Here is a 15295-nt window from a genome sequence, read left to right as displayed (position 1 = left end):
AGGTGGGACTAGGTTGGGTTGGGACCGAAGAGTCTGTTTCTATGCTGTACATCTCCATGACTGTAAACGTTAACCCTTTCATACCTGGGACTACTCTTGTGAACCTCCTCTGAACACATTCGAAGACAGGTCCATCCTTCCTGAGATATGGGGCCCAAAACTGTGCACAATGCTCCAAATGTGGTCTGACCTGAGCCTTATAGAGCCTCGGGTGTCCATCCCTGCTTTGATATTCAAGTCCTCTCAAAATAAATGCTGTCACTGTATTTGCCTTCCTAACTATTGACTCGACCTGCAAGTTTACCTGTAGAGAACCCTGGACGAGAACTCACAAGTCTCTTTGCACTTCAGACTTCGGAATTTTCTCCCCCTTGAGAAAATAGTCCATGCCTCCCCTCAGCTGGCCACTCACCCACTCTCCCCCCCTTCCAGTTGCCCCCTCTCCCAGTCTCTACCCCCACCCAGTTGAAGTCACACAAATTGGGCTCCTCTCTGTCCTCAGGATCCAATCCCTTCAAGCCAGCTCTTCCAGAAGGGTGGATCTCCACACGGGGATTCGTCCAAATTACAGGCCCAGCAAAAGTAGGTCAATTCCGCAGCAGGAAAACTCCCCAGATCAAAGCCACCACCTGCCCTGTTGAACGCGATGATCTCAGAAGCGAAATTAACCCCAGATGTCACTTCACTTTTCAAATGAGTAGCAGGGTATTCCCTTGCTCAGCGGTAGAAAGTACAAAAGTACAAAACAAATAGAGACCAGACTGATTTCTGTTTTTTTTTCTCTCTGGTTCAGTTCCCCAGATGACTCAACGGCCTCCTGCACCCCAGACGTCCCCATGGTTCCAGTTAGTCAAATAGCAACTGACACTACAGGGTGCTTGTCATAGAGATGTACAGCACGGAAACAGACCCTTCGGTCCAACCCGTCCATGCTGACCCAGATATCCCAACCCAATCTCGGCCCACCTGCCAGCACCCAGCCCATATCCCTCCAAACCCTTCCTATTCATATACCCATCCAAATGCCTTTTAAATGTTGCAATTGTACCAGCCTCCACCACTTCCTCTGGCAGCTCATTCCATACATGTACTACCCTCTGTGTGAAAAGGTTGCCCCTTAGGTCTCTTTTATATCTTTCCCCTCTCACCCTAAACCTATGCCCCTCTAGTTCTGGACTCCCTGACCCTAGGGAAAAGACCTTGTCTATTTACCCTACCCATGACCCCTCATGATTTTATAAACCCCTCAGCCTCCGACGCTCCAGGGAAAACAGCCCCAGCCTATTCAGCCTCTCCCTGTAGCTCGAACCCTCCAACCCTGGCAACATCTTTTCTGAACCCTTTCAGGTTTCACAACACCCTTCCGATAGGAAGGAGACCAGAATTGCACGCAATATTCCAACAGTGGCCTAACCAATGTCCTGTACAGCCGCAACATGACCTCCCAACTCCTGTACTCAATACTCTGACCAATAAAGGAAAGCATACCAAACGCCTTCTTCACTATCCTATCTATCTGCGACTCCACTTTCAAGGAGCTATGAACCTGCACTCCAAGGTCTCTATGTTCAGGAACATTTGAGGACTCTGGGTTTAACCTCGGAGTTTAGAAGGATGAGGGGGGAGCTAATTGAAACTTACAAAACACTGGACAGAATGGATGTTGGGTAAATGTTTCCATTGGTAGCAGAGACTAGGACCCGAGGGCACAGGCTCAGAGTAAAGGGAAGACGTTTTAGAACAGAGATAAGGAGAGAAATGTCTTCAGTCAGGGAGTGGGGAATCTATGGAATTCATTGCCACAGAAGGCTGTGGGGGCCAGGGCACTGAGTATTGATAGTTGCTTGAGTGTTGGGGGGATCAAGGGTTAAGGGGAGAAAGCGGGAGAATGGGGGTGAGAAATGTATCAGCCATGATTGAATGGCAGAGCAGACTCGATGGGCTGAATGGCCTAATTTCTGCTCCTGTGTCTTCCGGTGTTATTTCACCGTCACTGAATTTCGCTGTCGATTTCACAAGCGGTGGTGGGATTTGAACCCCCACCCCCCCCCCATGCTTCTTGGAGGCATGGATCTTCAGAACTGTCCTTCACCCTCAGCCCACGAAACTAGCCCCATGGGCCGAGCAAGGACCACACGTCCTCCAGATTACTTGAGGTTTGTCTCCAATATGGCCACAAGCCAAACGTGGCACTGCGCCTCTCTCAGCGAACAGCACAGTGAAATGATCGCAGGCTAATTATAGCGTCAAGTACGTCTCCTAAAACTGAATCATACGGATTTGCAATTAACTCCAGCTCCCGGCGAAATTAGCGCTTTGGGGAGATGTGCAAATTAATAAGGCCCATTTAGTACATTAATCGAGGGGACTTGACAGAGCAGACACTAAGAAATTGTATCCAGACCCATGGAATGGGGATATAAAACACAATAGAGATGGGGTTTCCAGCAAGATCCTTGTGGCCAACCACTCCAAAGGGAATTGGGGGGTCTCCATCCATGAATTGTGTGCAAATTCAGCGGGAAACAGGGAATGTTGGCCTTTATTTCAAAGGAACAAGGGTACAAACATTCTGTTAAACCCACATAAGGCCCTACGTCGGAGCACAGTTGGAATACCTTGAATGGTTTTGGGGCCCCGTGTCTAAGGGAAGATAGACTGACCATCGGAGGCACTCTACAGAAGGTTCACTCGGCTGAAGCTGCCGTGGCCAATGTAGGCGGCAATACAAATGCAGCACGCTGTGCCCAATGTAGGCGGCAATACAAATGCAGCACGCTGTGCCCAATGTAGGCGGCAATACAAATGCAGCACACTGTGCCCAATGTAGGCGGCAATACTAATGGAGCATGCTGTGCCCAATGTAGGTGGCAATACAAATGCAGCACGCTGTGCCCAATGTAGGTGGCAATACAAATGCAGCACGCTGTGTCCAATGTAGGTGGCAATACAAATGCAGCACACTGTGCCCAATGTAGGTAGCAATACAAATGCAGCATGCTGTGCCCAATGTAGGTGGCAATACAAATGCAGCACGCTGTGCCCAATGTAGGTGGCAATACAAATGCAGCACACTGTGCCCAATGTAGGTGGCAATACAAATGCAGCACGCTGTGCCCAATGTAGGTGGCAATACAAATGCAGCACACTGTGCCCAATGTAGGTGGCAATACAAATGCAGCACACTGTGCCCAATGTAGGCGGCAATACAAATGCAGCATGCTGTGTCCAATGTAGGTGGCAATACAAATGCAGCATGCTGTGCCCAATGTAGGTGGCAATACAAATGCAGCACACTGTGCCCAATGTAGGTAGCAATACAAATGCAGCATGCTGTGCCCAATGTAGGTGGCAATACAAATGCAGCACACTGTGCCCAATGTAGGTAGCAATACAAATGCAGCATGCTGTGCCCAATGTAGGTGGCAATACAAATGTAGCATGCTGTGCCCAATGTAGGTGGCAATACAAATGCAGCACACTGTGCCCAATGTAGGTGGCAATACAAATGCAGCACGCTGTGCCCAATGTAGGTGGCAATACAAATGCAGCACGCTGTGCCCAATGTAGGTGGCAATACGAATGCAGCACACTGTGCCCAATGTAGGCGACAATAGAAATGCAGCACGCTGTGCCCAATGTAGGTGGCAATACGAATGCAGCACACTGTGCCCAATGTAGGCGGCAATACAAATGCAGCACGCTGTGCCCAATGTATGCGGCAATACTAATGCAGTACACTGTGCCCAATGTAGGTGGCAATACAAATGCAGCACACTGTGCCCAATGTAGGTGGCAATACAAATGCAGCACCCTGTGCCCAATGTAGGTGGCAATACAAATGCAGCACGATGTGCCCAATGTAGGCGGCAATACAAATGCAGCACACTGTGCCCAATGTAGGCGGCGATACAAATGCAGCACCCTGTGCCCAATGTAGGTGGCAATACAAATGCAGCACACTGTGCCCAATGTAGGTGGCAATACAAATGCAGCACACTGTTACCAGTGTAGGTGGCAATACAAATGCAGCACACTGTGCCCAATGTATACAAATGTGGGAGCTTCTGCACACACACACACACACACACACAGAGGGGAGAGAGAGAGAGAGAATAGTTCACAAGGAAGAAGCAAACAGCTTCTGGGGAGTTTGACCATAATGCACCCTCCCCCTCCCCTCCCCTCCCCTCCCCCCGGGGGGGCGGGAGCTGAGCACGCGCGCCTCCCACGTCAGTTTCCCGGGCAGGGTGTTTCCTGGAGCTCGCGGCGATGACGTCTCCCCGCCTAATTAGGACAGTCCGCAGCAAGGGGGGGCGTGGCGGAGGAGGGAGTCCCCCGTGACGACAATGCCCTAATAAGGACAGGCTCCCGGCGGGCGGTTCCGGCCTCGGCGCTTATAAAGCAGCAACAGGCGGCTCCCGCAGGAGCTTCAGACAACGGTACCTGGAGAGGAGTTATAATCCCACAACATCCCTCCATCAGTCCGAACGCTAGCTCCTGACCCTGACTGTGAGTATTCTTGCTTCAGTGGGACAGAATTGGAATCAAAAACTGTGGGAAAAATCAGTCTCTTTTGCAATCTTCAGAAACATTTCAATATTGTGTTAAATAAAGCTGATCTAACAGTGTGGGTGCTGTCCTTTTGAGAGACAGATTGAGTCTTAAATCCGGGGGGTGAGCCGTAAAAAATTGTGATTTCTTTTCAATCTTCAGGAACGTTTCAATATTGTGTTAAATAAAACTGATCTAACGGCGTGGGTGCTGTCCTTTTGAAAGAGAAAATTGTTCCATAATTTAGGGCTGTCCTTTTGAGAGAGAGATTGAGCTTTAAGTCGGGTGGTGAGCCGTAAAAATTGTGATTTATTTTGCAATCTTCAGAAACACGTCAATATTGTGTTAAATAAAACTGATCTCACAGTGTGGGTGCTGTCCTTTTGAGAGAGAAATTGAGCTTTAAGTCGGGGGGTGAGTCGTAAAAATTGTGATTTCTTTTGCAATCTTCAGAAACATTTCAATATTGTGTTGGATAAAGTTGATCTAACAGTGTGGGTGCTGTCCTTTTGAGAGAGAGATTGAGCTTTAAGTCGGGTGGTGAGCCGTAAAAATTGTGATTTCTCTTCAATCTTCAGAAACATTTCAATATTGTGTTGGATAAAGTTGATCTAACAGTGTGGGTGCTGTCCTTTTGAGAGAGAGATTGAGCTTTAAGTCGGGGGGTGAGCCGTAGAAATGGTGATTTCTTTTGCAATCTTCAGAAACACCTCAATATTGTGTTAAATAAAACTGATCTAATAGTGTGGATGCTGTCGTTTTGAAAGAGAAAATTATTCAAATATTTAAAGCTTTCCTTTTGAGAGAGAGATTGTGCTTTAAGTCGGGGTGAGCCGATAAAAATGGTGATTTCTTTTGCAATCTTCAGAAACACTTCAATATTGTGTTAAATAAAGCTGATCTAACAGTGTGGGTGCTGTCCTTTTGAGAGAGAAATTGAGCTTTAAGTCGGGGGGTGAGTCGTAAAAATGGTGATTTCTTTTGCAATCTTCAGAAACACTTCAATATTGTGTTAAATAAAACTGATCTAACAGTGTGGGTGCTGTCCTTTTGAGAGAGAGATTGAGCTTTAAGTCGGGGGGTGAGTCGTAAAAATGGTGATTTCTTTTGCAATCTTCAGAAACACTTCAATATTGTGTTAAATAAAGCTGATCTCACAGTGTGGGTGCTGTCCTTTTGAGAGATTGAGTCTTAAGTCGGGGAGGGTGAGCCGTAGAAATGGTGATTTCTTTTGCAATCTTCAGAACCATTTCAATATTGTGTTGGATAAAGTTGATCTAACAGTGTGGGTGCTTTCCTACTTAACAGAAGTAGTTCCTTAAATTGGTTGGGGGGGGGGGTGGGAGCTGTAAAAATTTCTTGTCGTTCAGAAATGATTTCAATTGTCAGAAGAGTTTGGAAGTGGTGTTAACTGTGTGTGTTTGGGTGTTGTTTTGTTTTTTTCTGAAAACACAGACAACCCCCTCCCCTGTGGCTGGAGTAATTTGTGGATTGCACCCTTGAACATGGTCACCACTGAGCCCCTGGAGATTGACAGCTGCCAGTTGATGCACTTGTTGGTGGAGGCTCAGATGCGCCCCCTGGTGCTGGACTGCCGCTCCTTCCTGAACTTCAACGCCTCCCACATTCGGGGCTCCCACAATGTCTACTGCAACTCCATTGTCAAGCGCAGGTCCAAAGGTGCCATCACCCTGGAATGCATCCTGGCCGAGGAGAGCGTCCGCGCTGGCCTGAGGGGCGGCCGCTACCCCACGGTGGTGGTGCTGGACGAGAGGAGCCTGGGTTTCGCCTCGCTGACCGGTGACCACATGGATAAGCTGGTCCTCAGCACCCTCATCTCTCAGCTGGACGCCCACAGCGTCCGCACCTACTTCCTGAAAGGTAAGACTGACCTCCAATCCAAAAACACAAAATGGGTACGTTTAGGTGGATTTGCCCATGGTGTTGGGCAGCCAGGGGTAACTATGGGTCTGGGGTGGATTACCCTTCGGAGGGTCGGTGTGGACTTGTTGGGCCGAAGGGCCTGTTTCCACACTGTGGGGAGTCCAATTTAATCAAAGTGGCCGGAGAGGCAGAAAAAGCTGTTGGAGGGCTGCAAGATTTATTCCCTTCCACCCAGCCCAGAGATGTTACCTCCTGCCCCCTGAACTCTGTACGTTTGGGGGATTTTGCCCTCCTGGCTCAGGGATAGGGGCGCTGCCACAGAGGAACTCTAGATAGGGCACACAAGACGGTATTGCATTTCCAGCGAATGTCTGTCCCACCCCCAATGTTTTTTTCTAAAAAAAAATGATTTGTGTGAATTGAGTGAACCTGCCCCCAACCTCAGGAAGCTGCCACAAGTGGTGCCCCTTTCTCTACAAGCGACGTGTGTGTTGTGTTCCCCGACCGAACCTCTGAGTGCTTGCTGCGTTTCAGAACGCAGTTCAGCTCCTAGATCAGAAACGCCACCCTGCACTCATCTCTCTCTCTCTCTCTCTGTTGCCAGTCTACCCTCTCTTCCCAGTAGGCAAGGAGAGCCCCTAGTTTAGAGAGGGTTGCCATTAAACTAGATGCAGATATTCAGCAGATCTGGCCACAACCGTGGCGAGAGAGAGAGAGAGAGAGTGAGAGATTTTCTCTCTCTTCACAGGGACAGAGTGATCTTACAGCAACAGTTTGGAGGCAAGTGAGTCACACAGCATGGAAACTGGTCCTTCGGCCCAACTCGTCCATGCTGTCCCGGGTTTCCTAAACCGAACTCTGCCCATTTGCCAGCGATTGGCCCACGTCCTTCTAAACCTTTCCTATCCATGTCGCTGCCCAGATGCCTTTTAAATGCTGCAATTGTACCAGCCTCCACCACTTCCTCTGTGTGAAAATATTAGGTCTCTTTTATATTGTTTCCCCTCTCACCTTAAACCTCTGCCCCTCTAAGTCCTGGATTCCCCCACCCCAGGGGGAAAAGACCTTGTCTATTCACCCTATCCGTGAGCCCCTCATGATTTTATAAACCTCTATAAGGTCACCCCTCAAGCCTCCAGGGAAAATGAACTCCTGAGAACTCAAAACGTACCAGTCCTGGTGACATCCTTCCTGCATCCTTTCCTGGTGAATAATATCCTTCCTATGAGCAGGGCGACCGGAATTGTAGGCAGTATTCCCAAACCTGGCCTCCCCAGAGTCTTGTACAGCCATAAGTGTACTCAATGCGCTGACTGATGGAGTTCCATTCGGGGAACTTGGTTTTGCTAGCACCTATCCAGTGCTGTTTTCTAAACCTCTTTCTCTCTCTCTCTCTCTCTCTCACTCACAGGAGGTTACGAAACCTTTCACTCGCTGTTCCCTGGCATGTGCACACAGATTGCCAAGCCTTGCCCAGAGGGGAGCCCTGGTGAAGCTCCAGCGTTCCGATCCATGCCATTGTGCGATCGGGTGAGATTTCGGAAGGGAGGGCAAGGTTTGGGGTCGGGTGTGGGGTCGGGGGAGCTTGCAGAGTGGGCGAGCTGAGGCTGCCAGACTTGCGCTCTCGGAGCACGAGCTGAGGCCATTCGGCCCATCGAGGTCGGTGGAGGAAGGAGCTGATACTCGTTGGCATTTAGGAGAACGAGGGGCAGCCCTTATCGAAATGTAGAAGATTCTCAGAGGGGACTTTGAGACGGCACGGTGGACTCAGTGGTTAGCACCTCTGCCTCACAGCACCAGGGTCCCAGGTTCGATTCCAGCCTCGGGCGACTGTCTGTGTGGAGTTTGCACATTCTCCCCCCCAGTGTCTGTGTGGGTTTCTTCCAGGTGCTCTGGTTTCCTCCCACAGTCAAAGATGCGCAGGTTAGGGTGGATTGGTCATGCTAAATTACCCATAGTGCTCAGGGATGTGTAGGTTAGGGTGGATTGGCCATGCTAAATTACCCATAATGCTCAGGGATGTGCAGGTTAGGGTGGATTGGCCATGCTAAATTACCCATAGTGCTCAGGGATGTGCAGGTGAGGGTGGATTGGCCGTGCTAAATTACCCATAGTGCTCAGGGATGTGTAGGTTAGGGTGGATTGGCCATGCTAAATTACCATAATGCTCAGGGATGTGCAGGTTAGGGTGGATTGGCCATGCTAAATTACCCATAGTGCTCAGGGATGTGCAGGTGAGGGTGGATTGGCCGTGCTAAATTACCCATAGTGCTCAGGGATGTGCAGGTTAGGGTGGATTGGCCGTGCTAAATTACCCATAGTGCTCAGGGATGTGCAGGTGAGGGTGGATTGTCCATGCTAAATTACCCACAGTGCTCAGGGATGTGCAGGTTAGGTGCATTAGTCAGAGGTAAATGTTGGGTAGGGGGGAAAGGATCTGAGGGGGTTCCTTTTCAGAGGATCGGTGTGGACCTGTTGGGCCGAAGGGCCTGTTTCCACATTGTCAGGATTCTATTCAATTCTAGGAGACTTGATTTGGAGGGGGGGGGGCAGGGAGATGTGCAGAGGTTGTCTCTCCCTCTTGGGAGAGTCCAGTACCACAGGGTATAATCTCGGAATAAGGGGCTGCAGACAGATGAGGAGGAGTTCCGAGGGGACATCCTTTACCGCGAGAAGCTGTCTGGGCTGGCTCGCAAAGTCTATTGGCCAACTATCTTTAACGTTCGGGTACGTTCACGGTGGGGGTTGCAATCGGGAAAGGGGAGTCCCGATTTACGCCAGTTAAATGGAGTGGAGGATGATTGAAGGGGTGGTGAGGACCCGATGGGCTGAATGGTCAATCTGTACTGCCCAGGGGACCCTTATTGTTAGGTTTTCTGGTGAATCTGGGCTTTGTGCCAGGGTTAGAGCCAGCGGGGCGTGAGACCTTCGCCAGTCACGGTCGGTGTCTAACCCGTCTTATTTAAATTTCTCTCCGCAGGGCGGCCCAGTAGAAATTCTGCCCTTCCTGTACCTGGGCAGTGCCTACCACTCCTCTCGCAAGGACAGCCTCCAGTCTCTGGGCATCACCGCCCTCCTCAACGTCTCGTCTACCTGTCCCAACTACTTTGAGAGCACCTTCCAGTACAAGTGCATCCCGGTGGAAGACAGCCATGTGACCGACATTAGCGCCTGGTTCCGGGAGGCCATCGACTTTATCGGTGAGTGGGTGGGCGTGTTGGCATCGCCGTTTTCCTGGGCAACCCGTTGGGTGGGGGGGGGGGGGGTCGCAGATCCTCGTGAGCTCCATCCGGAGGGCACCTCTCCAACCCAACGCCCCCAACCTGCGCCACTCCCTGCCCACCCCTCGCACTGAGTTATCCTGCACCTCTCCCTCCCGTCCATCCCTGGCAACCGTGCCAGCTTCCTCAATCCCTCGAGTGGAGGGAAGGGCCACTTGAGGGGGAGCCAGTGGTCTGGAGTCATGTGGAGGATGGTGTCAACCTTCCCTTGGCGGGCATGGGGAGTGGGAGACCATTTTCTTTTTCCCGTGGCACTATGGTTGCCGGGGGCAACACTTCATTGCCAACTGCCAATGGATGAGGAGGCCCGATTTCATGACCCAAGCGCTCTCCGTCTCCTTCTCTCCACGAGGTGGGCATCCACAGACTGGGGATCTCGCTGGGTACTCCGAACGGGATCGTGCCCACTTCCGGCAACCATTAACGAGGCGTTTTTTTTCGTTTTTCTTTCCCCTCTTCCTCCCCGGTTCAGACTCGGTGAAGAGCAGCGGAGGCCGGGTCTTGGTCCACTGCCAGGCGGGAATCTCCCGCTCGGCCACTATCTGCCTGGCGTACCTGATCCACACTCAGCGGCTCCCCCTGGAGGAGGCCTTCGACTTTGTCAAGCAGCGGCGAGGGGTCATCTCGCCCAACCTCGGCTTCATGGGGCAGCTGCTGCAGTTCGAGACCGAGGTGCTGTGCCGCTGAGCGGATTGGGCGGTGGGACGGAGGCGGAGGGTTGAGACGGCCAACCCCTTCCGGAAGTTTCCGGCCGCGGCCTTCGATGGCCACCTCTCGACACGTTGCCGCCCGCTCCCCAAACTCCGGGCCTTGCTTTGCGTTGACGCAGAAGCCTCCTGTCCGTTTCCACCGACGGGGTCGGGACCAGCCAGGCGCGAATTCCCCAGTCCCCGCAACGCCGCCTCCCTGTGGAGGGGACTGGGAAAAACATTCTGACCACCCACACTGCCTGCTCTCCAGAGCTCAGGCTCCCTGAGGAGGGGGGTTGGAAAACAGTTCAGGGAAAGCATCTGAGTGACTTTGGACTGTGTAACTGGGCAGCTGCCTCACCACGTGACAGAAAATGTGACTTGTTTCTCTGTTTTAAGGGAAAACCTACCTGCTAATTTCCTCTTGAAAGGAAAGTACTTTATAGAGAGAGAGAGATATATTTTTTTCAGATTCCCTGTTTTGTAATTGTCAGAAGGTGCACATTATCCAGATGAATTATTTATTGCGTTTTTTGATAAATAAAGTTTGCAATATTTTGTTGAACATCAATTCACTCCTGGTGCTGTTTACCAGCTCTCCCACGGTGATTGGTTGAGAATCATTGGTACCTACGGCACACTCAGCTCTGCACTGAGGGATCGTGTCCCAGACAGAGGCCAATGAATTCTCCCAGCTCCCCACACACACACACACACACACACACACACACACACACACACACACACACACACACACACACAGTCTGAAATGAATTTATTGTCCCGTGTACCGAGACACAGTGAAAAGCTTTGTTTAGTGAGCAATACAGGCAGATCACGGAGTTAAGGAGCATAGATAAGTAAATATTAGGTAAACAGCAGCAAAACTAAAAAACACAGGTCCAGGCGGATGTTAAGAGTTTGTGAGTCCATTCAGTGTTCTAACAACAGTAGGGTAGAAACTGTTCCTAAACCGGCTGTGTGTGTGTGTTCAGCCTTCTGTACCTTCTCCCCCCGATGGTAGAGGCTGTAGAAATACATTGCCAGGGTGGGATGGAGCTTTGAGAATGCTGGCGGCCTTTCCCTGACCGCGGGAAACCTTTAATACTATGGCAGTCCCAGTCGATGTTTGGAAAGTTAAAATCCCCTACCATAACTACCCTATTATTCTTACAGATAGCTGAGATCTCCTTACAAGTTTGTTTCTCAATTTCCCTCTGACTATTGGGGGGTCTATAATACAATCCCAATAAGGTGATCATCCCTTTCTTATTTCTCAGTTCCCCCCAAATAACTTCCCTGGATGTATTTCCGGGAATATCCTCCCTCAGCACAGCTGTAATGCTATCCCTTATCAAAAATACCACTTCCCCTCCTCTCTTGCCTCCCTTTCTATCCTTCCTGGAGGATTTGTATCCTGGAACATTAAGCTGCCAGTCCTGCCCATCCCTGAGCCATGTTTCTGTAATTGCTATGATATCCCGGTCCCATGTTCCTAACCATGTCCTGAGTTCATCTGCCTTCCCTGTTAGGCCCCTTGCATTGAAATAAATGCAGTTTAATTTATTAGTCCTACCTTGTCCCTGCCTGCCCTGACTGTTTGACTCACTTCTGTTCTCAGCTGTACCTGTCTCAGATTGATCTCTTTCCTCACTATCTCCCTGGGTCCCCCTCCCCCCCCCACTTTACTCGTTTAAATCCTCCTGAGCAGTTCTAGCAAATTTCCCTGCCAGTATATTAGTCCCCTTCCAATTTAGGTGCAATCCGTCCTTCTGTTAAAATAATAAAAAAAGACAAACATTACAGTCTTTCCGTAGCCTGTAAAGAGACAGTAAATACCACCCCCCACCCCGAGCAAGGAGTCAGTAAAGACTGCCCCAGCAAGATTCAGCTTATGTCGAGGAGCTGGAGAACGTTTGGAGCCCAGTTTTTGGGAGCCAAGGGATTTGGGAATGGATGGAGACACGGACGTGGCTCCGCCAGGATCGAACTGAGTGACAGAACAGACTACAGGGGCCAAATGCCCTCAACGTGTTTCAAAATTCCCAGCCGCGCACCAGATCCACGTCAGACCTCCCTCCTGGTAACTCCGTTCACGTTCACTACCCACTGCTGGAGGGGGGAATGACCAGAGCGGAAGGGACAAGCCAAAAGTGCTTTCAACCCTCCTCGAGGACGCCTGTGACTCTCCCCTGTTTAACCCTCCCACCACCAAGAGGGGGCAGTAAATATACCCCTCCCCCAGTAGGAGGCAGTAAATGTACACCATCTCCAGCAGGGCGCAGTAAATATATATATACCCCATCTCCAGCAGGGGGCAATATATATACCCCGTCTCCAGCAGGGGGCAGTATATATACCCCATCTCCAGTAGGAGGCAGTAAATATACCCCTCTTCCAGCAGGGGCAGTATATTTACCCCTCCTCAAACAGTGGGCATAAAGATACCCCTCCTCCAGCAGGGGTCAGTAAACATACCCCTCCTCCAGCAGGGGGAGTAAATTTACCCCTCCTCCAGCAGCATGTAATGAACCATCCCCTCCATCAGGTGATAAATACCTCCCAGCAGAGAGTCAGAAAATACCTCTTTCAGTAAATACCCCTCCAGCAGGGAGTCAGTGAATACCCCTCCAGCAGGGGGTCAGTCAATTCCCCTCCAGCAGGGGGTCAGTAAATACCCCCCCAGCAGGGGGTCAATAAATAACCTCCCCAGCAGGGGGTCAATAAATACCCTCCTAGCAGGGAGTCAGTCAATACCGCTCCAGCAGGGGGTCAGTAAATAACCCCCCAGTAGGGGGTCAATGAATAACCCCCCCAGCAGGGGGTCAATAAATACCCTCCTAGCAGGGAGTCAGTCAATACCCCCCAGCAGGGGGTCAATAAATAACCCCCCCAGCAGGGGGTCAATAAATACCCTCCTAGCAGGGAGTCAGTCAATACCCCTCCAGCAGGGGGTCAGTAAATAACCCCCCAGTAGGGGGTCAATGAATAACCCCCCAGCAGGGGGTCAATAAATACCCTCCTGGCAGGGTGTCAGTCAATACCCCTCCAGCATGGAGTCAGTAAATAGCCACCTACAGAAGAGGGTCAGTAAATACCCCCCAGGAGGGGGTCAGTAAATATCCCTCAGGAGGGGGTCAGTAAATAGCCCCCAGGAGGGGGTCAGTAAATAGCCCTCCAGAAGGGGGTCAGTAAATAGCCCCCTACAGAAGAGGATCAGTAAATACCCCCAGAAGGGGGTCAGTAAATACCCCCTCCAGAAGTGGGTCAGTAAACAGCCCCCCAACAGGGGCTCAATAAATACCCCAAGAAGGGGGTCAGTAAATACCCCCAGTAGGGGGCAGAAAATACCCCCTCCAGAAGGGGGTCAGTAAACACCCCCAGAAGGGGGTCAGTAAACACCCCCAGAAGGAGTCAGTAAATACCCCCAGTAGGGGGCAGTAAATACCACTAGAAGGGGGTCAGTAAATACCCCCATTAGGGGCGAACAATACCCCAATTAGGGGGTCAGTAAGCACCCCAAGTAGGGGGGCAATAAATACCCCCAGAAGGGGGTCAATAAATTCCCCCAGTAGGGGTAGTAAATACCCCCAGTAGGGGGCAGTAAATACATCCAGAAAGGGGTTAGTAAACACCCCCAGAAGAGGGTCAGTAAATACCCCCAGACGGGGGTCTGTAAATAACCCAAGTAGGGGGCAGTAAACACCCCCAGTAGGGGGCGGTAAATACCCCCAGGTAGTCAGTAAATACCCCAAGTATTGGGCGGTAAATACACCCAGAAGGGGGTCAGTAAATACCCCAGTAGTGGGCAGTAAATACCTCCAGAAGCGGGTGGTAAATACCCCGAGTAGGGGGTCAGTAAATACACCCCAGAAGGGGGTCAGTAAATACACCCCAGAAGGGGGTCAGTAAATAGCACCCAGAAGGGGGTCAGTCAATACCCTCCAGTAGGAGGTCAGTAAATACCCCCAGTAGGGGGTGATAAATACCCCAGGTGGTCAGTAAATACCCCAAGTATGGGGCAGTAAATACCCCCCAGAAGGGGGTCAGTAAATACACCCAGAAGGGTGTCAGTAAATACCCCCAGAAAGGGGTCAGTAAATACCCTCTGTAGGGGGTCAGTAAATACCCCCAGAAGGGGGTCAGTAAATATCCCCAGAAGGGGGTCAGTAAATACCCCCAGTAGGGGGTGATAAATACCCCCAGAAGGGGGTCAGTAAATACCCCTAGAAGGGGGTCAGTAAGTACCCCCATTAGGGGGTCAGTAAATACCCCCAGTAGGGGGCAATAAATACCCCCAGAAGGGGGTCAGTAAATACCCCCCAGTAGGTGGTGGTAAATACCCCCAGTAGGTGGCGGTAAATACCCCCCAGTAGGTGGTGGTAAATACCCCCAGTAGGTGGCGGTAAATACCCCCCAGTAGGTGGTGGTAAATACCCCCCAGTAGGTGGTGGTAAATACCCCCAGTAGGTGGCGGTAAATACCCCCCAGTAGGTGGTGGTAAATACCCCCCAGTAGGTGGCGGTAAATACCCCCCAGTAGGTGGCGGTAAATACCCCCCAGTAGGTGGCGGTAAATACCCCCCAGTAGGTGGTGGTAAATACCCCCAGTAGGTGGCGGTAAATACCCCCCAGTAGGTGGTGGTAAATACCCCCAGTAGGTGGCGGTAAATACCCCCCAGTAGGTGGTGGTAAATACCCCCAGTAGGTGGCGGTAAATACCCCTCAGTAGGTGGTGGTAAATACCCCCCAGTAGGTGGTGGTAAATACCCCCCAGTAGGTGGCGGTAAATACCCCCCAGTAGGTGGTGGTAAATAACCCCCAGTAGGTGGCGGTAAATACCCCCCAGTAGGTGGCGGTAAATACCCCTCAGTAGGTGGCAGTAAAT

General features: G+C 50.9%; 1 protein-coding gene across 1 annotated transcript; it reads left to right on the top strand.

Annotated features, from left to right (window-relative positions):
* Positions 1-4381: 4381 nt before the first annotated feature.
* dusp2 (dual specificity phosphatase 2) lies at positions 4382-10973 on the top strand. The gene is made up of 5 exons (XM_043681715.2): positions 4382-4512; positions 6010-6435; positions 7850-7968; positions 9419-9638; positions 10192-10973. The coding sequence occupies exons 2-5, from the start codon at positions 6060-6062 to the stop codon at positions 10404-10406; spliced, it is 930 nt and encodes a 309-aa protein (XP_043537650.1). The 5' UTR covers positions 4382-4512; positions 6010-6059; the 3' UTR covers positions 10407-10973.
* The last annotated feature ends 4322 nt before the right edge of the window (positions 10974-15295 follow it).

The sequence above is a fragment of the Chiloscyllium plagiosum genome, unplaced genomic scaffold (assembly GCF_037043375.1).
Source record: "Chiloscyllium plagiosum isolate Xiang-an unplaced genomic scaffold, Cpla_swu_hap1 HiC_scaffold_48, whole genome shotgun sequence".
NCBI lineage: Eukaryota > Metazoa > Chordata > Chondrichthyes > Orectolobiformes > Hemiscylliidae > Chiloscyllium > Chiloscyllium plagiosum.
This window is presented reverse-complemented; position numbering and strand designations above follow the sequence as displayed.

Excerpts from the sequence above, each read along its gene's own strand:
- dusp2 (XM_043681715.2), top strand. The coding sequence starts at position 6,060 with ATGGTCACCACTGAGCCCCTGGAGATTGACAGCTGCCAGTTGATGCAC. Across the intron at positions 6,436-7,849 it reads CCGCACCTACTTCCTGAAAG|GAGGTTACGAAACCTTTCAC; the intron begins GTAAGACTGACC and ends TCTCACTCACAG. Across the intron at positions 7,969-9,418 it reads CCATGCCATTGTGCGATCGG|GGCGGCCCAGTAGAAATTCT; the intron begins GTGAGATTTCGG and ends TTCTCTCCGCAG.